Raw genomic sequence first — 19,740 nt, 5'->3', positions numbered from 1 at the left:
GTCCAACCTGGCCTTGGACACTTCCAGGGATGGGGCAGCCACAGCTTCTCTGGGCAACCTCACCAGGAAGAATTTCTTCCTCATATCAGCTCACCACATTTGGTGAAGCTTTTCATGAGTGGCAGTGTTTAGATCCGAGGTACTTGCTTACTCCATTAAATTTTAGCCTGATGAGGAATTTCACCACCTCTTTTTCCCTTTGTTTTCGTTTTTAAACCCCTTTCAGAACAGTCTCTGCAAAACCTGTCCCACTTTTACACCAGCACGTCATTATGTCACAAAGCATGATGCTGATCTTTAAATAGGGACAGTGGCTCCCCCAGGAATAACCAGCACCACCTGTTCACAGCCACTTGCCCAAAGATTTGCTGGACCAGCAATTCTATCTCGTTCCAGATGTCTGCCCTGCCCAAATCAGATCAGTTACGTCTTCCCAGGCAAACACTGCTGCAAACAAAATTCCATAAATAAACCCACCACAAGACTCAAATATTTACAGCATAAACATGTAAGGAAAACATTGTAACACCAGGTAATAGATGAGAACAGTGTGGCTGCACAAGCCAGAATTCCACAAGTCCAAGGGCAGTTGTCATCTGTCTCCTCTAAGGAACAGCACGCTTGGTGTTTGGGATCTTCTCCCTGTGCTTCCCACAGGTCCAACATCCACACAGGTTTGGGGTTCAGGGGACAGCAGAGACGTGGACATTTCAAGCTAATTGACCCCTCCCTTCTCCTGAAAGAGGTTAGTGCAACCAGTCTGAAATCCCACAAAGCTGTACAAAACCCCACATGAAAACAATCAGTAGCAGCACGTTCCTGTCAGCACAGAGCAGTTGGTTTTATTACAAGTTGTTTTACAGCCTCAGTCCTTTAATGTTTCTCAATGAAATTTATGGTAATATCAAGTGTTTCCTTTTTATCACAGTATAAACATTGATAATTTTTTTTTGGCAATGACCTGAAATTTCAAATGCCCTGAAGTTTTTTTTCACAAAACAGAGGCAATTCTGCATGGAAAGGAGGCTGATATGGAGAAAACAAACCCAAATATTCCTTTTTTTCTTACCTTTTTTTCCTTCTCCCAAAAAAAGCTGTGGCTGCCCCATCCCTGGAAGTGTTCAAGGCCACCTGGCTTTGAGAAACCTGGACTAGTGTAAAGTGTCCCTGCCCATGGCAGGGGTGTTGGACCTAGGTCTTTATGATCCCTTCCAACTCCTTCTGTGACTATTTTTTTTTTTCCTAAAAATCATAGAGGAATTTCACACAGTTGCAGATGATTTTCAAGCAGCCTGTTGGAGTTCATCTGTAAGAATGTCAACAATTTACAACTTTGTAAATAATTTTACATTTTCTCCTGGAGGATGTGTATTTTTTTACTGCAACACCCTGTAGGTGTTGCAATCTTGATTAAGGATAATGAAATACTCTGCTGGCTTTCTGAATGCCTGAGAAAATGCATCTCATCCTAGAATAATGCAATCATAGAATGGTGAAGGTTGTAAAAGACATCTAAGATCATTGAGCCAAACCCTTAACCCAGAATCAACATGTTCATCTCTAAACCATGTCTCCAAGTGCCAAATCCACACATTTTCTGGACACTTCCAGGGATGGTGACTCCAAAATCTCACAGTTCTGAGAAAACCTTATATCTGTTTTTTGTGACTGTGTGTGAGAACTTAATTATGGCATCTATTCTTTCTGTCACCCACTGCCCTTCCTCAAAATAAAGACTAAGTATTTACCTTTCAACACAGTTAAGTTTGGATGGAGGTGATGGTGTACCTTCCATTGTAGGGAAATTCATAAATAAACAATGTCTAGTACATAAGCATTCTTAGCACTATTTGCTAACAACTTTCTGGAAAGTTATTCTCTTAAAGAGAGTTTCAGTGTTTTTACACCAAGAAGACTGTAGTGTCTGCTCAGCAGCAGCTCTATAAGTAAAATAACTTTTAAAAGTATTTTTCTCTTCTGTACAGTAAAAGGTCACAAGAAACAAAACAAACAAAAAAACTTTAACAAAAACAAACCAAACAAAAAAAAACCAAACCAAACAAAAATAATGTCAGTGTCCACACTTTGTTCGATGTAGCAAAGAAAGACCCAATAGTTACAGTATTCAGTTGTAGGAACTTTGAGTTCCTGGGTTCTCCAGTGCAGTTTTGAGGGCAGTGGGAAATGGAGAGCAGCTCCTAGTTAGGCAAAGGATCTTTTCTAGCTGAAGGAGAAACACAGTCTTGGGTCTTGGCTTGTCAACCTCTCAGCGAGGCCCTTGGGCACTGGGTTGTCCCACAGCCTGCAAGGACAGCAAATGTGTTACTGCAGGACCAAGAATGGTGCCCAAGTAACTGGAAGACATGGATCCAGTATCTGGAAGACATGGATCCCAGGAGGGAGTGGGACAGGGCATGAATGTACATCAGAAGTGAAACCAGGAGGAATGAGAGAAAGAAAACTTTTAAGAACAAATGCAACAACTTCCTGACGGGAACATTACACAACTGGGTCTTCATTTTTGCCTCATTTAAAGCCAGCAAGCTTTTCACTTCCACTTTTCCCTGGACTTTTTGAGGAGGTGAAGCTGTCCTAGAAAACCCTCAGCTTACTTGTGTCTGCATTCCCTGCAATATCCTATTCCCTGCCAGCTAACCCAGGGCAGCAGGGGCATGGGTCACATCTGTCCCCAGACTCGGCACACTGACTTCTCCTTGCTGAGCCAAGACTCAGCCACAGAGCTCTGTGATTCCTGCTCACCTTAGGAACTGAATTTCTGGGCACTTGGCAAGTTCCTCCGCGAGCTTTGTGGCCCCACAGGCTCCAACACGATTTTTCTCCAGGCTGTTTTAAAAACCAAAAGAGAATTTTGAAATCCAAAACAAATCCGGTGTGGAAAACAACAGGTTAGTCCCGTGCTGTAATCACCTTAAATAAAATTAGTGCTATTTCATGTGTATAGGCCAGGCAAGGCTGGCCCTTGGTGCTTGGAGCAGCCTAAGCAAGAATAAAACTGCAGAAGGTTGCTCCTAATGTACATCCCCTTTTTGGAAGTCCCGTGATTGAAGGTTCAATGATAGAAAAATGAGCCTTCTCAGGGTTTTTCTCAGGGCTGTACTCACTCTAACACCTTCAGCTTTTCCATCTTTGGGAGAGCAATGGCCAGCTCTTGGGCTCCTCCATCTCCAAGGGCATTCCAAGACAGTCTAAGGCAGCAGACAAGAAATCCCAGTTGTGAGTCTGGATAAACACTAGTGCCACTGCTGTGACACTACCCCTCGTGGATTAGCCTTTCTGCAAGAGCTAATCACCCTCTTATCATGGCAGGTAAACATTCCCTGGATTACAGGCTTGAGGTTTTTCCTCCATTTCATCACTTATTTCCATGTATGATAAGACACCAGGGAGTGTCTGAGGGCTGTGGTTATCTCAGAGTCCTGCAGGCCCAGGGAATGAGATGTGAAAGATGGAAATGACTGCTGAGCACACAGCTTTACCCCAGTAAAAATTTTTAGCAGTTTATTTTACCAATTAGTGAATTACTGGTATATTTACCACTGGAAAGTACTTGGTAGAAAGTATTAACAAGTATCCAGCAGGGTCAGAAATGCCCTGCATTTCCAAATAGGAGCAGACATTAAAATGAGAGTGACCTGTGTGTGCTGAAGAGTCTCCCCATCCACCCCCACACTCACATGATCTCCTCCATGGAAGGGCACTGTCGGAAGCCGAGACAGAGGGATTTTGAAGCACGGTCAGTGATTCCACAGAATTTCAAGCTGAGGCAGCAGGGAGAGAGCAAACAGAGGCCATGGTGTGCTGGTGTCAGAGCTGTGGGGAGCACAGAGCCGTGCTCTGCCCTGGCAGCCCCGATGCCCCGGTACTCACTCCATCCTCCGGAGGTGTCGGAAGCACGGCAGCCCCTTGGACAGGGCATGGATACTCTGTTCCCCAAGGCTGTTTTCTGATAAACTGTAAGAGTGATGGAAAAGCTTTGAGTGGTGCAGAAAAAGCAGGTACAGTCAGAGAAAAGCCACCATGAAAACGTGATCATGTGAAGTAGCAAGTAAATAACTACTACCCAGACTAAGTGAGGACCATGTGGACAGCATGGATGAGCCAGATTGGTGCACAGCAATTTTAAGTCAATTCACTGCTTGGTACAATGGGAGTGCCAGCCCTGCTGTAACTCCCAACCTCAGTCCTTGCAGCAGGGAATTGCTTGCAGACAGAAACATGGGGTTACACCTGTGTCAAAGAAGGACAGATGTGCAGCACATCATGTGTTGCATGTGAAACTGGAAATAAAAGGTTATGCTGGAGTTAATGACTGGTGTGACTTGAGAGGAAATGACAGTGAGGGAGAGTGGGAAGAAAACCTTCCAAACCTAAAGGGGCTACAAGGGAGCTGGAGAGAGACTTTGGACAAGGGCATGGTGAGAGAAAGGGGAATAGTAGCTTCAAGCTGACAGAGGGCAGGATTAAACTGGATTTTAGGAAGCAGAAATTCTTCCCAGTGAGGGTGGTGAGGTCCTGGCACAGGTTTCACAGAGAAGCTGTAGATATCCCATCCCTGGAATTGTCCAAGGCCAGGCTGGACAGGGATTGGAGAAAGCTGGTCGAGGAGAAAATGTCCCTGTGCACGGCAGGGGATTGGAATGAGGTGATCATCAGAGGTCCCTTCTGACCCAAACCAGCCTGTGATATGTTTGGCACCATCCCAAGTGCACCTGCCATGACCTACCTGATCTCTTCCAGCAGCTCACACACCACCAGGGCTCTGGCCAGCTCCAGCCCTCCTGCCTGCCCAATGTTATTGTTCTGGAAGCTAACCAAGGAAATATAAGCATCAGAGGATTATTTTGGACTAAAGCTGTATAAAAAGCTCATATTTACCTTGGCAAGAACCTAACCAGGGGGGTCTCCTACCACTGGGATTCCTTTTCAAAGTTATCATTTGATGACATCTTAGATACAGGCTGGAAGAGATGCCTCTAGGCTAACTGAGCCCAAGGAGCACTTCTCTAGCTCACCAATTTCTTGTTTTGTTACTATAAAACAGTATAAGAAAGTCCTACATGTTAGAGTCCTGGAAGGACTCCCACAAAAGTTTTGAAAACATAGTAACACTGATTTCAGGGAAAATAAATGACTCAGAGGTGCCTGCACAAAAAAGTGAGGGTCCATAAAAGATGCTTATTTTTATGCTTGCATTCCACCAGAGGCATCAAAAACCAAGGTACTGAAAAGCAATTTTAAGGCTTATTTTACTGTATACTCCCTTCCTGGTACCTCTCTATAGCTAATGCTGCAGGGGATTAAGCAAGAAGGGTTTATGTGACTCTTACAGCAGAGTGGAGGGTTTCTCAATCCTGGGACACTGAAATAACTCTCTAAACAACCAGTGCCCATGCCTTTTCCCACTCCTTTCAACAACCCCTATATTCCCCAGGATATCCAGCCTTCCTGGGGCAGAGGCTGACACTTACTGCAGGATCTTCAGGTTGGTCATGCGAGGCAGACAGAGGGCAAGAGTCACTGCTGTCCTGTCTCCAAAACCATTCCTCGATAGTCTGGAAGAAGCAGAAATGAAATGTTACTGGCAGTGAAGCCCAGAGCCTCATTCCTCACCTGTGTGTCACCCACGTGGATGTGTGACCCCCATTCCTCACCCACATGTGTCTGGGACTGTGCTGAAAGGACCTAATGTGCCTGATTCAAAGGACTCTGAGGGTGGGAGGAAGAAACAATGAGGTTTTGAAATCCTGCAGCAGAAGTTTAACAGGGAAGTAAAAGTGAGCTGCACTTCCCAGAAGCACACTTGTCTTCCTTCCTGACTGAGTTACCTGAGCTGGAACTGAAATTGCACTTTTTCATGTGTGCCCGTAATCTGAAGGTTACAAGGGCAGTTCCAGTAGTTTAACTGTAACTTTTCCTTATTCGTTATTTTATAATTTTATTTATTTAATATGGCAAGGCACATATGTTCTTTAAACTTGTCTGAAATAGTACATCAATAGATCTGACTGTGTAAAGCCTTTAACAGTCCACTTCCCTCCATTTCTGCAGCCACATAGATTAATGGTGAATTCTTGGGCAGCACAGGCTCTGAGCAGCTCCTGTGCTTGAGACACTGCCTATAAACCTGCAGATTCAGCTCTTGAATCCATTAGTCCACTAATGCAGACTGCACAGCTCTTGGAAATCTTCAAGACAATCCAACAACCAATCCCCAGACCTTCCACACCAGCAGCACCACACATTTCTGTGGTGTGTAGCAGAGTTTTTACCCTGCTCTCACAAGAATCAGTGGCTTTATTGGGGCTGGATCAGATTTCTATGCCTTGATTTCTGCCCAGCTTCTCAAAAGGACATTCAAAATGACACTTACAGTAACTCCTTGATGTGCCTGCAATGGGCAAGAGCTTCCATCAGCTTTTCCCCTCCAGCAGGACTAGGACAGTTCCCTGAAAGGCTAAAATAAACAAGACTCTCTGACTACATGAGAACCAGAATGTACCATCCTAAGATATTTCACTCTTTGCCTGCTGTGATGGGAGACTTGGGTGTCTGGGGAATGATCTGGGGATTTTTGGTTTCTTTCGTCAAGTGCTGAGTAACTCCTGGCCCTGCAGGTACAGAAAAATGAGCCTTCATTTGGGGAAGGAGCAGTTTTCCCTCTCACAGACAGAACTGGGAACTTCCTTTTCTTGCTCCATTTCCAGGGTTTTTATTTCAAAAGGTTGCAAGGCTTACCCCAAGAGCTGAGCCTGACAAAGAGCCTGGATGCTCTAACTTCTGTTCCCTGGGAGAAGGGACAGTTTGAATCCATGTCTCAGCCTTGCACTGGGATTCCCACACAGGCATCCCCACCAACCATGGCCATGACCAAAATAGCTGAACCAAGACAAAGGGACTCACTTGATTTTCTTCAGGTTTTGCATTTCCAGCAGGACAGCAGCAAGATTTATCAGGCCTGGATCTCCAATCTTGTTGTGGCTTAAACTTTAAAGAAGAGGTGGAAGGTTGTGTTGTAAAGGAAAATGGCTGGCAAAGTACAAGATCTTACTTAATGTGTCCCATTTGCTGGATGACTCCTCAGGCCTTGCCAGCAGAATCAAAGAGCTGCTTGTCTCAACTATCTCACAAAAAATTAATAGGTGTTAATGAGGAATTTAAAAAATTGCAAAGAACAATTAAAATCACTGGATCCTGTTGACAGGTGGGAAATTGCTTCAGCCAGAATACCAAGACAGGATGAAGACAGGTTGTTATTATTTTCCAAATTGCTACAGTGGAGACTGGACAGCATCTGGTAAGAGAGAGGGGGAGAAAACAGAGCAAGCCTGGGATTGGCTCCAGATACAGATCTTTTCAGACCTGGCAAATGCTGGATCTGAGGCTCTCCCAGGACAGAAGGGAGTCTCTAGTCTTATCCTGGATCCCAGGGAAGATAATTTTCTACATGATTGCCACAGAGTGGGGTAAGACCAAGGTTTCTGAACATCAAGTTCTGATTTCCTCTAGTCCAATGCACCTCATGCATGAGCATTTTGCAGCCTCCCTGCTTTTGTTACAATACTGTGCATAAGCACATCTGGCTCTCTCCAAATGCTGGCACTCGTGGTCACCTCTCTGCAAGAAAGGAGACACTTACTTGATTTCCTCCATGTTGTGCATTTTCCTCAAGGCTTCTGCGAGTCTGGAGCAGCCGTCATTCCCAATACTGTTGTGGTTCAAGCTGGAAACAGCATCCCCAGGAAAATGGACATTAAGCTGAGCTCCTGCTACTCAGCATCCCAAGCCAGGCTAGAGGCGAGCTGCAGTCACATACTTACATCAGCCTTTTCAGGGATGGCATCCCACAGAGCCCCAGCACAAGCTCAGGGACAGCAGCACTGCTGAGCTCCATGTAGCCCAGGCTGAAAGATGAAATAACAAAGGTACAATTAACTGCCCAGGGACAGTCGTGCGAGCACTCAGCACGGAGGGGAGCAGAACAAGAGTGGGAGAGATGGGGGAGCGTATTCTAGTCCCTGTGAATAATTTGAGTTTTGTTCTCTAATGCAATTCTAATGGAACTGTCTGGATTCTGATAAAACACTGACAGAATACCAAAGCTCTGGAGCTAGAGCCCAGCCCCTCATGCAGCAAGGTGCCACTGTGACCACAAGACAAGAGCCTTGCAAAAAACCACTACCAAAACAGTTGATTCTCCACTGGAATTCCTTGCCACAGACTACTGATCTCTGTCTCTCTCACTCACTGTACATTGTGAATAAAAAAGAATTGTTGCTCCTTCCCTATTGGAAGCCAGGAAAAGTAGATCTGTCCACAGTACATGCAGAAGAGAGGCTGCAGTTTAACTAAAGCTTCTAGAAAGACCTGGCAGCCTCTGGACAGCCTGGTAACAACACACTCACTTGAGTTCTTCAATGGCCTGGCAATTCTGCAAGCCTGAGATCAAATAATTGATTCCAGTTGCTGCAACACTGCTAGAGGTCAGCCTGCAAAACAGCAAGGATCACAGGAGAAGATTAGGTCTCAGCACACTGAGAAAGAGGAGTTTACTCCACTGACAGGCAAACTGCCCCATCCCAAATCCCAGACAGCACAGACATCAGGCACCAGTAAGTTTGGAGAGATTTCCACACCCCTTTTGTGCAGGACTAAGAGGACTGGCCTGAGGCACAGGACTGAGCAAATAATAAATATGTGGAAAAGGTCACAGCTGTAGACATACCCAAATGTCTTCAGCTCTGGAAGGGGTAGCAAAATCCTGACTAGCATTTCTGCTTCATCCTCGTGGAGTTCCACGTGAGACCATCTGCAAGGAGGGAACAACAGGTCTGGGCTTTGTCCAGGGGTGGCAAAAGGTCTGTGCCAAGCCCACAGCTGAGACCCAGCAGTGCTGGGACATGGAAGGAGCGACACAACACTGACACCTGGCCAGGTCCCATGGGAGCTCCCAGCCACGGTGAGTGAGTACAGCTTATCTGGGCACTGGGAGATTTAGGTGATTTCAAAGGCTACTCCAGGGAGCCACCAGGTCTGTGTGTCTTTCCTATTTTCCATTCAAGTAGGATGTAGGGGACCCAAAGGGCAGGAACAGGGACCTTGCACTGGCCTCTCTTGTGCCCTACTGTGTGTTTAGAGTGCTGCACTCACCAGGACAAGCTGCTCCCCTCCCTAAGGATCCTTTACACCGGCTGGCAACTCACCTCAGCTCCTGAAGCTGAGCACATTTTTCACGAAGCCTTTGGCAGAAGGAGTGCTTGATTTCTGGCTTGTACAGACTCAGTCTGCAGGACACAAACACAGTCAGTGAGGATCAGCAGAGCCCAGTGCAGCATCTGGTGCCCCCCAGGGACACGATTAGAGACAGATCAGGGCTTTCAAGAGCCCACCTGGGGCTTTCCTGCCACGTCCCATTTATGTCACAGTCCAGTGTAGAGAAACACAGCCCATCCCCACTGCCCAGGACAAGAGCTGCCTCTTCCTTCAGCTGCACAAAAGGAAAAGGACACTGATGCTGCTCTCTCTGCATGCTCATGCAGAAGCCAGCATGTCTTAAGAGTCTTCAAAGTGCTCCTGTTCCCCATTTGCTCCCAGGAAGGTAGATGGATTTTTTTTTTCCTTTTTTAGGTCCAGCATGGGCCTGAAGGAGAGCAGCCCAAAGGCCACCTGCACATGCATAAGGTTTCTTCCACATGTGTGGCACAGAGGCACTCTGAGACTGAACCTCTGAAGATATTTTTCATCCCACAGTGAAATTCAGAGCAAGCAGAAAATAATGATAAATAGTTGCTTTCTTACCTGCTAATGACTGATTCTGTCTTCTCCAGGCAGCTTGGGAATCTTATGACTAATTGGAAGAGGGATTTATCTTTACATATCCTGAAAAGGTAGAGATTGGAGAACAACATAAACCTGTGAACTCCTGAAGGAAGAAAATATTTTCTATAGGGAAAATCAGGAGGGCTGAATGGGACAGGGTGATGCTGGCACATGAAAGCTCATCACCCACCTCTGAAGAGAATTGTAATGTTTAAACTAGCTCCAAAATCAGCCTAAACTTGGCAACCTTTCTCCCAAGGGCAACCAGGAACACGGTCTCCTTCCCATTAAACCTTCTGAGTTGTGCAGCCACAAGCCTTCTAATCACTTCTACCCACCAGCCATTTGGGTTAAAATAGGTTTAAGTGGGCAAAGAGATCACAAATGCACTGGAGACAGTGAATAAACAACAGAAGAACCAGTGCTGGCTTCAGTCTCGTTTCCTTAAGAGTATCAGGCTTAAAAAAAAATATATCTGAAAGACACCAGAACCTGAGGTGCCACTTACGTGATCTCAGTAACATTTCCAGAGGTCTGGACAGCCAGCTCCAGAAGGTTCATGACTCTCTCTTGGCACACCCATGGCTCTTCTATGCTGCAAAGCAGAATGCAGGCAGCTCTGCTTTATTCACACACATGGATCCATCTCTGCCTCTGCCAGCTGAGAGTTCCACACCCTAAACACGTGGAAAGGCTGCTTGGCTTAGCAGAGTAATGTCTGCATGGGAAACAGGGGGCAAACTGGGAACAGGCAGAGATAAACCAGCTTCCCTGCAGAGGAGAGGAGAATTGGCTACCCAGGCAAAGTGCAGGATGCTCTGGCAGTGGGAATGTGTCCAGCAGAACTGTCACCCTTTGGGGGGCTGGCAGTGGTCTGCAGAGCCAGCACAGCCCATGGCCAGAGCTCTACTCGGGGCTCAGTGGGAACCAAGGAGATAAAGCCAAATACCAATAACAGAGTCAGCCATGGGAATGCCTCAGGCCAACGGTACCTGCCTTGGGAAGTTCATTTTTGGTTTTGATGAAAGGAGCTCTTAGAAGATCAGACCAGTCTCAAACCAGTAGCTAAAAAAGCACAATGACACAATACCTGATTTTCAGCAGCCCCAGATCTTTCCTCAGGGAATGCAAAAGTCTTTCTGCAGCTTGGACTGTCATGTTGTTATTTGAGGACCTAGAACCAAAGCTGGCTGTAATGAAAGCTCAGAAATGAGCCCACACAAAAGGGTCCAAGAGCCATTAACTCACTTGTACTCCGTCAGGTAAGTGCACTTTTCCAGGAGCAAGAACAACCTTTCCAAGTGCTCTGGCTGAAAGTTGCACTCTGCCAGTCTGAAAAGATAAGAAAGAGAACAGCCTTAGTTCATCACAAACAATTCAGGCTTTCTGAGCTGGAAATATCAGGCAGCACAGCCTAACCCCACAGACAAGGAAGGATGGCACAAAAACCTTAAACACCTTTAAGAGTTTCCAAAAAAAGATCTTGGCAACATTCCAAAAGCATCTGTTGAGATGTTCTGGTAGAACATACCTGTGTGCTATAATGGCACTGCTTTTTGTAGGACCCTGTCCTGTGACAGGAGCTGTAGGAACTCCTATGGGTGCCCAGGTGAGGAACAAACAGTGGGGAAGCAAAGACAAAAAGGGATGAGGGATTCTCTATGATGTGAGAAAGTCCTTCTCAGAAGGTGAGTCAAAGGAAATGTATCAGCTGTTACTGTAAAATATCACCATGCCAAGAGCTAGGGGCAAAAAGAGGTTTTGTCTGCTTTGTCCCTCAAAAAAAGACACCACCTTTACCAAGGAAATCACCACAAAAAGTCTGTAACATTACCTCAAAACCTTTTCTTGACCCTTTCTTGGGTCATCTCCACTTGTCAGCTTGATGATTAAAGTTGCTTTTGAGCACAAACTGCACAGAGAAGACATGAGCATAAGATTTAAATGGATAATTACTACTTTTCCCAGTGGTCAGAATTTAATGATACCAAACCAGAAAATAATCCAGCACAGCAATGACAGAGGTACCTGGCCCAGCTCACCCCTCCCTAAAATAAACCAGCCCAGGGAAATGTTTCAGTAAGGTCTCATAATGCTAAATTGGCATAAAGGCAGCACTGGTGTTTGGAGAAGCAATCCTGACCTGTCCTGCTTTTATCTGCCTCCTCTGCACTCTCTGTTGAGCTCTGGGGAGAGGCACAACAGGGGAGTTTAAGGTAGCCCAAAGATTCAGCAGCCACATCTAACTGCAGGAATGAATGGAAATGCCCCTGGATAAAACTGGTTCAGGACAGACCACCTGGTCCCATGAACATAAACACTGATGTGCAGCACAGCCCAGTCTCATGGCAGGAATCTGTGAGCAAAGCACTTTGTGCCAGAGCAACACGCCCAGAACCCAGGGGATAATTTTGCCTGAGAGGAAAGGAGATAAAGATGCAAATGCAAGTAAAAGAACATGGGAAATTGCTTTCTCTTGCCTCTGAAAAGTCAGCATACTGAAGAGAACCTTAGAGAGTAAATGCTGGCTCCTGCTCTGAAGAGGTTCATTAACAGATACATACATGGCAATAATTGGTACAGCTGAATCTCTGGGTCTCTACACAAAAATAACCTGGCCCTGGGAATGGTAGTTCTGCTTGGCAGTTTTGCTTGGCTATTCAAAATGGACATAAACCAAAGCTTTAGGTAGTTGGACATAAAGGTAGTTGAAAATGTGGTCCTCATCATTATTACCTGAAGATCACAAACTTTCACTAATTAAGAGGAAAACAAGCAGGGAAGACTCAGAAATTAATGAAGAAAAACAGTCACCTGACTTGAACTTCAGTGGTGTTTCTGGATGTGACAAAGGCATTTACAAGATGCAGGACTCCATCCTGAGAAATCCCATTATGGCTGAGACTGCACAGAAGAGAAGGAAGGATTTTCACATGTCAGGGCTGTCCCAGGCTCCTCAGCCACAGAAGCAAAACTCAAGCTGGCACCAAAGACAGAGCAGCTTGTGGGGTGCTGGGCCCCTTCAGCTTTCCTCAGGCACTGAACCCCCCCAAGACAGTGCTAGTGACTTGGGGGACACAGCAAAAGCAATTTTCCTCTTGCACTACAGAGGCAGCTGGAACATTTACTGCCCCACCAGAAAGGGAAGGGGACAGGCTGGTGTAGGGCATAGCTCAGCTCACAGCACCTGAGGGTCTGAGCTGCTCAGAGGGGGCACCACACGCAGAAGAGTGATGAACTGAAAACTCTGGGGTCAACTTCTGTCACACCACCCCACTCCGGTCATTGCCGTTTCCTGCTGATACTAATAAAAAGACTTTTGCTTATTTTCAGCAGGTTTTGGATCAGACCCTGAGTCACCACAGCCTGGTGGTCTTGACTTGTGCTCATGGTTCTGTCAGAGCTTTTCTTCTAAAGCAGGACAGGGCAAGAAGCACAAGCAGCAGCTTCATGAAGGATCACACCAGCTTCACCCTTCTGCTGGGGCACCTCAGATTCCCTGTGTGTTCTCTTACTTGAGGAAACAGCTACTGGGCACTCGGTGCAAGTAGTCCAAGAGGCACCTCAGGCCTTCATCTCCCAGCTGATTCCTAGAGAGACTGAAAGGCAGAAGAACAATGTGGCCAAACAAAACTCAGCCTTTGGAACAGGTTGTCCAGAGAGGTGGGGATTTCTCCATCCCTGGAAATATTCAAGGCCAGGTTGGACAGGGTTCTAAGAAATCTGATCTAGTTGAAGATGCTCCCTGCTCATGACAGGGAGTTAGACTAGATGGCCTTTAAAGATCCTTTCTGAAAAAAAAAAAAGTATTCTGTAATTCTATATTTATTTTAAACAGCAACGGTCCTCTGAGAAGCTTTGAAGAAAAAAATTCAACTTTTCTGGACTTAAATCCTTGCCAGTAAAGGTCTGTTTGAAACAAATCACTACCTTATGAAGTTACCTCATGCATAAGCTCCAGACCAAGCTCATGTGAAGAGCTCAGGTGAAGCAATAAATGCCTGGAAGCAGTAATGGAGTGAAAATCCCAAAGAAGTTGTCCCATCAGCTCAACAGGACCTGTATTATTTCCAGTTGATTGTGTTTCTCAGCAGTCTGGATGAGCACACATACCCTTGGACGGCTGGGAAACTCCAGGCAGTGCTGAACCACACCAACACAGCTTTTCCTCAGTGACTCTGCTCGAGATCATGGTGACACCCCAAACCCCACTTACTCGACTTCTGCCAGCCACCCGTGCTGCTCCAGGATGCTGCAGAGCTCCTCCACCTGCCCCTGCCCGAGGGCACAGCCTGCCAGCCTGTGTGAGACAGCAAGAGAGTTAAAGCATGGCCAGCCACCAGCCCAGCCTGAGCACTGAGAACTGTGCAGCGACACCTTCACACCAGTCTCTCTGCAGAATTCACATTTTTTGCCATCTCCTTGGTGCTGGAACAGAGACTCGTTACAGTCTCCTGTCCAGGGGCGCTCAGGAGCCATCACATCACATCACACAGGTATCCATGTGGAGATTATCATCCAGAATGTGAGGCACACATTTGGAAAATGCAGTGATGAGGGCTCGATTCTGCTCATGCAGCAGAATTTGGTGTAACTCAAGGTGACCATAAGAGGCCCAGAAAAAAAGAGAAAAAGAAAAGCACAGGCCCCTTCCATCCAGATGCATCCAAATGTTGCACTTAAGCAGATGAATTGAGCCCTAGAGCTTAAGCTACTAGCCCAAGCTCCTTGGTCACCAGCCCATGAATTCTCAATACAAGAGGAAGTCTGGGTCCCTGCACTAGTGCTTCAAACCCACCCACAAGTGAATTACAGTAACTGTTCCATGCCAGCACCTGCAGGATGTCTTTTGGCTTCGCATGCTTGCTCCTAAATGCAAGAAGGCATTTTCACTTGACCTGAAGCAGACACAAAAGACAGTCCTTCAGCAATGCTCTCCAAAGATGACAGGCTTTGTAGTCCCTTCAGGGCTGAGCTGCTGGGCTCCAAGCAGGCTGAGTGTCTTACCAGACTTCCACCACTCTGACCCGCTCACAGACATTGATGGAGTTGAGGAGTAAAGCAGCACAATGTGGGGACAAGGAGTCTGTCCTAATACTGTAAGGGAGAGGAAAGAAGAAACACTGAAATCAGCTCCTAGGAAGAAAGGGTCCCATACACACAGCTCAATTTTCCCACTGTTCATTTGGAAAAAAAAGACTGGATACATCCCAATAATAATTTTATATTTATATATATATATATATGTTATATATATATAATATATAACATATATTACCCAATAATAACATTGGATAACTCAGGATGAGGGAGCAAGGACCCAAAGTTTTGAGCATTGGCACCCAGCGTTCCTTTCCTTAAAGGAGGGTCTCCTTCAGTCCCCTTTGACTAGAAAGGGAGTACAGACCAAGGGCTTACACTGAACAGCTCCTGTTTGGGGCTACTGGACTAGAGATACCCCAGACTGGAAACAACCTCCTGACTGGGCAAACTCAGTCTCAGGAGACCCTGCAGCTCTTCCATGCTACAACATCTTGTGAAAGATGGCCAAGCTCCCTCTGGGCTTTTTGTCCACACAGTGCAGTGCCCTAGCCCCTGACAGAGCTTCTCTGGCCTGAATTCCAGCCTGAAGGGCTGATCTGCTGCCAGAACACACTTGTGGTGTCAGGGGTGGCCAGATGTCAGAACCAGCTGAGCACGAGAACGGGTGGTGCCTTGTCACTGTGTGTCAACCCACATTCCCTACACTTGTCATGGATGCTGGAAGTCATGTTCCATGGGACCTGCTAAGTGAGGATTAGGTGGTTTGCTTTGCCTAGGACAGACAGCTTCCCTCCTGTCCTTTTTTGGCCCCTGCTAACTATCATTGAAGTGCTGCTTTGCTTCTAGAAACAAGAAAGGAATGGGTGTGAAAGCATCTCTGCATTTTCTTTGTGTTGCTTGCTAGTCTACAATTACTGATTAATGCTCCTAAGACCTGCTGTGGTATTACCACTTTCCAAAACCATGTTCCATGGCAGCAGTCAAAGCAGGGACCCCAAACATTACCTCAGTAGTGTCAGATGACAGAGGGATGGCAGAAAACTCAGTAATCTCTTGATGCTCTGGTCACTCAATGAATTTCTAGACAGACTGTAAAACATGGAAGGAAACAAAACCCAGGAGAAATTGTTTCAACCCCTAATTATTTCTGTAACATTTACATGGACATGCACACACACACAGTGTTATGGGCAAATTCTGTAAAAGGAAATGTCCAGAAATGCCATGAAAGTTGGGCAAGATTTAGTCCTTACAGCCTGATCTCTGTGTTTCTTTACATCCTCCAGCCAATTAACATTACAGTTTCAAGAGTCTTGCTTTTCTGTTACTGTACATTTACAAAATTATGCTGCTGATATTTTTAAGGCAGGCAATAGGGGTATAATATTATTTTTATTTGCTATTACTCAGTTTTTGTTCTGACCAGTATTCTTCTAATTTTCTTGGAGCAAACTCCTGCCTGGAGTGACCAGGCCTTCAGGAGCAGAGCTCATGGCTCAGTGGGCCAGGAGCTCTTGCTCTGGCTGTACTAGGAACCAAGGTCTCGAGGAACAGATGACAACAATTGTTTCTAGACACAGGACTGAGGAAGATTATGAGAGCACACACATGTTCTGGGGCCTTTACACACTGCTGTGGTAGACTTAGAGAACTTTCAAAGATCTCTTTTGAACAGGACAGTTGAAAGTCTGGGTTAAACTAAGTATCTGGGCAAACATCTGTGTGGAGTTGGGGAGGATGTGGTGAGAGGAGAGCTGATGGACATCAAATCTGTGTCTGGGGTTGGGGAGACAGACAGACAGACAGACAGACTTACTTGATTTCTGTCAGCTGGGGACATTGAGCCAGTATCTGGCACAGCCTGGTCACATCCTCTGGACCCAATTTGCAGTCCCTGAGACTGAAGCAAAGCACTCAGGAGCTGAATATAACCACAGGATGCCAGAATCCCCTGCATATCCCAGAGCCTCACATCCCAGGACAAGGCCTGTAGTGACCCTCTCACTTCCACTACACACATTTTGCTACCCTCAGTGTAGGACTAAGAAATCAAAACCTGTGACAAGCAGATGAATCCACCATCCCTGAGCTGATTTGAGAGAGCCAATGCACCAAAATACCAATACTTTGGGTGTTGCCTCCCTAGAAGCACATCACTGGTGATTCACTCAGTTGTCTCAGGAGACTGGACAGCATCTTTCCCTGCCCAGCACACTCTTGGCTCTCCCAGAGGAGAGCTGGAAATGGTGCCTCCTACGTCTTTCTCCAAGAAGGAGATCATAGAAGCTTTGGGTGACAAACTGGCAGGTCTCCATGGGATGAACAGAGTCACACACATCTCTCTCTCCTTATTTATGGGTAGAAGCCTCCTCTGCTGGAAAGCAAGACAATCCCCTCAAACCAAGCCAAAGGTGCACTATTTATTTTCCTCTCTGAGGAGACACAGCTGGAGGGATGTGTCTGTCCCACACACCACACTGCCCTAAAGACACAAACCCCACCATCACCCTCCCTCCAGTCCTGCTGACAAAGGGAACCCGGGGCTGCCGTACCGAAAGCACCGTCCTTGGGCTTCCTCCTTGGGATGTGCCAGGGAAACACTTCTCCATCTGCTGGTACTTCTGGGGAAAGAACAGCTTAGCCCATGAGTTGTGCTGATGTTCTTGCCCTGTGAACATCATGTTCTTGCCCCAACTCCCCATGAAGGGGGTGAGGCGGTGGCAGTGGCCTCATGTTCCAATCTGCCAGAATGAGGTTCACCCCATCCCCAGAAGAAAAAGAGCCTTCCTAGCCCTTCTTCAGCCTCCAGAGGGTTCTGCACCCACTCAGCCCTTGGGCACCTGCTGTGTCCTGGCCCAGCAGGGCGATGCCTGCAGCCTGTCTCAGCAGCTGGATGCTGCTGGCTGCTCTGTGCCCTCAGCCTGCTGCTGATCCATCAGCCATGAGACAGCTCACTGTGCTTCCCCCACCCTGGCTGGAGTTTGGCTCTTTAATTGACACACCTCAGGGACCCACACGTCACCTTCTGCTTAGAGCTTCACAAGAAGTTTTCAAGGCTTATATGAGTGGATATGGTTTTACCTGACTCTTTCCCAAAAGGTCAGATGAACCACCTGTGTGAGTCCTAAGCTGTAACCAGAAAAGAACATCATCAGCATGGGTTTTAACACAAGCTCCTGTATCACTCCTCAAATCCCACAGCTTGAGGTTTTAAATAGCAAAAGAATACAAAAAGAACTCCTGGTCATACCTGAGGCTCATTGTTTTAATGTGTTCCAGCGTAGTTAATGACTGAGCTAAGAAAAACACGGAGTTCAGGGAGATCTGGTTGTTGTTAAACCTACAGGAAGTAAAGATGAAATCAGCTGCTGCAAGCACAACTGATAAAAATTAACACCATGCCAGAGAACAGTGATCCTTGTGCAGCACTCCCAGACTGCTTCTTTGCTACCTTCTGCCTGTGTTTCTAGCTACAGCTCTACAAACACAACTCACCCACACTTATTTTAAATTCATCCCTCACTTTCAGAAAATCACAGAATAACCGAGGCTGGAGTCGACTTCTAGAGCTGATCTAGTCAAACTCTCCTGCTCAGAGGAGGGTTAGCACAGAGGAGACTGCTCAGGACATTGTACAGCTGGGTTTTTAACACCTCCAAAGACAGAGAATTCAGTTTCTCAGGGAAACCTGTTCTAGTGATATTGTCTGTAACTGGAACACTCTTGGCTTGAGAACAGTTTAATTAATCAAACAGGGACAATAAATATTTCTTTCAGTAGTGCAGAATGGTGCCCTAAGGCACAGTCCTGTACAGAGCACTCACAATGGGAGTGCCAGGTGAAATGCCCAGATGAACACAAGCCACCACAGCAGATGAATTCAGACTCCACCACTGAAGCTGGGTGTCCCCAGCACTTCCCTTCCTTCAGAGCTGTTCCCCTTAGGAGAGGAGGGACTGCTCCTCCTCCCAGTGAGGAGCTTGAAGAGGAAAAATCCAGTGTGTTGCTAAAGGCCTCAGGCTGTTTGAGAAACCAGGTGCCACACCTGACATCAGACCACCTGTCCCCTTCATGGAGCAGCGAGCACAGAGGCTCCTGGGCTCTGAACCCAGTCAAGCTTCAAGTGGAGTCGATCTGTTCTGGTCTGGAGGTGGGGACAGAGCAGACAGCACAGTGCCTCTGCCCAACACAGAATATTACTGCACCTGACTGTGAAGAGCCCTTCCCAGATGTGCACTGTGCTTCCACAGAAAATACTTCACAAATCCCAACCCATGCATAAGCAGAAAACAGGAGATACTCACTTGAGACAACTCAACATTTTCAGTTTTGGGAGGCACTGAAACAGCTGCAACAATCCCTCATCTCCCAGATAATTATGTGATAGGCTAGGATTTAAAGAAAGGCATTTAATTTTCACTGTAAAAGAACCCAATAGGCACCATCAGCTCTATTATCTGTATGCACACCCACATCTTCCAGCAGGCTATGCCTCTACCACACTCTACACAACACTGCAGAACAAACAAGTGGCATTTTCTCAGCATCCCAAATAACTGCAGGTAAGCTCTGAGGGAGCTAAGGGGGACTCACTCCAGCTCGGAGATGTGGCCACATTCCTTCAGGACTGCACACAAATTCTTCAGGTCACTGGCTTGAAAATCACAGTCTGTCAGTCTGTGGGGGAAAAAAGAAACCAATCATCCAGGTCTGCAGGATTTCCAACAAGGCTGTAAACTTCACTCCTCTGAAAACTAGAGAATTGATGAAGAGATAATACTGAAATTAAACAATCCCACTGAAACACCTCACTGCTTACCAGCTCCCCCAGAGTCTCCAGGTGACAGGCCACCCCTGCCT

The 19,740-nt window shown here is 46.5% G+C and overlaps 1 protein-coding gene across 3 annotated transcripts in view; it reads right to left on the bottom strand.

Annotated features, from left to right (window-relative positions):
* Positions 1–485: 485 nt before the first annotated feature.
* Positions 486–19,740, bottom strand: part of NLRC5 (NLR family CARD domain containing 5) — a 34,819-nt gene continuing 15,564 nt past the window's right edge. For all 3 annotated transcript variants that reach the window (XM_088062311.1, XM_014255425.2, XM_088062312.1), the window contains exons 18-48: positions 19,474–19,557; positions 19,185–19,268; positions 18,131–18,220; positions 17,962–18,009; positions 17,433–17,501; positions 16,697–16,780; positions 15,886–15,969; positions 14,845–14,934; positions 14,673–14,735; positions 14,054–14,137; positions 13,353–13,436; positions 12,652–12,741; positions 11,672–11,749; positions 11,086–11,169; positions 10,928–11,011; positions 10,346–10,432; positions 9,817–9,897; positions 9,222–9,302; positions 8,744–8,827; positions 8,424–8,507; positions 7,839–7,922; positions 7,658–7,741; positions 6,922–7,005; positions 6,392–6,475; positions 5,490–5,573; positions 4,745–4,828; positions 3,889–3,972; positions 3,696–3,779; positions 3,123–3,206; positions 2,761–2,844; positions 486–2,302 (exon numbers count right to left, since the gene is read on the bottom strand). In XM_088062311.1, the coding sequence (XP_087918437.1) occupies positions 2,221–2,302; positions 2,761–2,844; positions 3,123–3,206; positions 3,696–3,779; positions 3,889–3,972; positions 4,745–4,828; positions 5,490–5,573; positions 6,392–6,475; positions 6,922–7,005; positions 7,658–7,741; positions 7,839–7,922; positions 8,424–8,507; positions 8,744–8,827; positions 9,222–9,302; positions 9,817–9,897; positions 10,346–10,432; positions 10,928–11,011; positions 11,086–11,169; positions 11,672–11,749; positions 12,652–12,741; positions 13,353–13,436; positions 14,054–14,137; positions 14,673–14,735; positions 14,845–14,934; positions 15,886–15,969; positions 16,697–16,780; positions 17,433–17,501; positions 17,962–18,009; positions 18,131–18,220; positions 19,185–19,268; positions 19,474–19,557 (2,539 nt within the window). In that variant the 3' untranslated portion in view covers positions 486–2,220. The remainder of the gene's footprint in view (positions 2,303–2,760; positions 2,845–3,122; positions 3,207–3,695; positions 3,780–3,888; positions 3,973–4,744; positions 4,829–5,489; positions 5,574–6,391; positions 6,476–6,921; positions 7,006–7,657; positions 7,742–7,838; positions 7,923–8,423; positions 8,508–8,743; positions 8,828–9,221; positions 9,303–9,816; positions 9,898–10,345; positions 10,433–10,927; positions 11,012–11,085; positions 11,170–11,671; positions 11,750–12,651; positions 12,742–13,352; positions 13,437–14,053; positions 14,138–14,672; positions 14,736–14,844; positions 14,935–15,885; positions 15,970–16,696; positions 16,781–17,432; positions 17,502–17,961; positions 18,010–18,130; positions 18,221–19,184; positions 19,269–19,473; positions 19,558–19,740) is intronic.

The sequence above is a fragment of the Pseudopodoces humilis genome, chromosome 14 (genome assembly GCF_049639895.1).
Source record: "Pseudopodoces humilis isolate 2021_Gansu_Grassland_sample_001 chromosome 14, ASM4963989v1, whole genome shotgun sequence".
Classification (NCBI taxonomy): domain Eukaryota; kingdom Metazoa; phylum Chordata; class Aves; order Passeriformes; family Paridae; genus Pseudopodoces; species Pseudopodoces humilis.
Note: the sequence above shows the minus strand (reverse complement) of the source record. Positions and strands in the feature narration are given on the sequence as shown.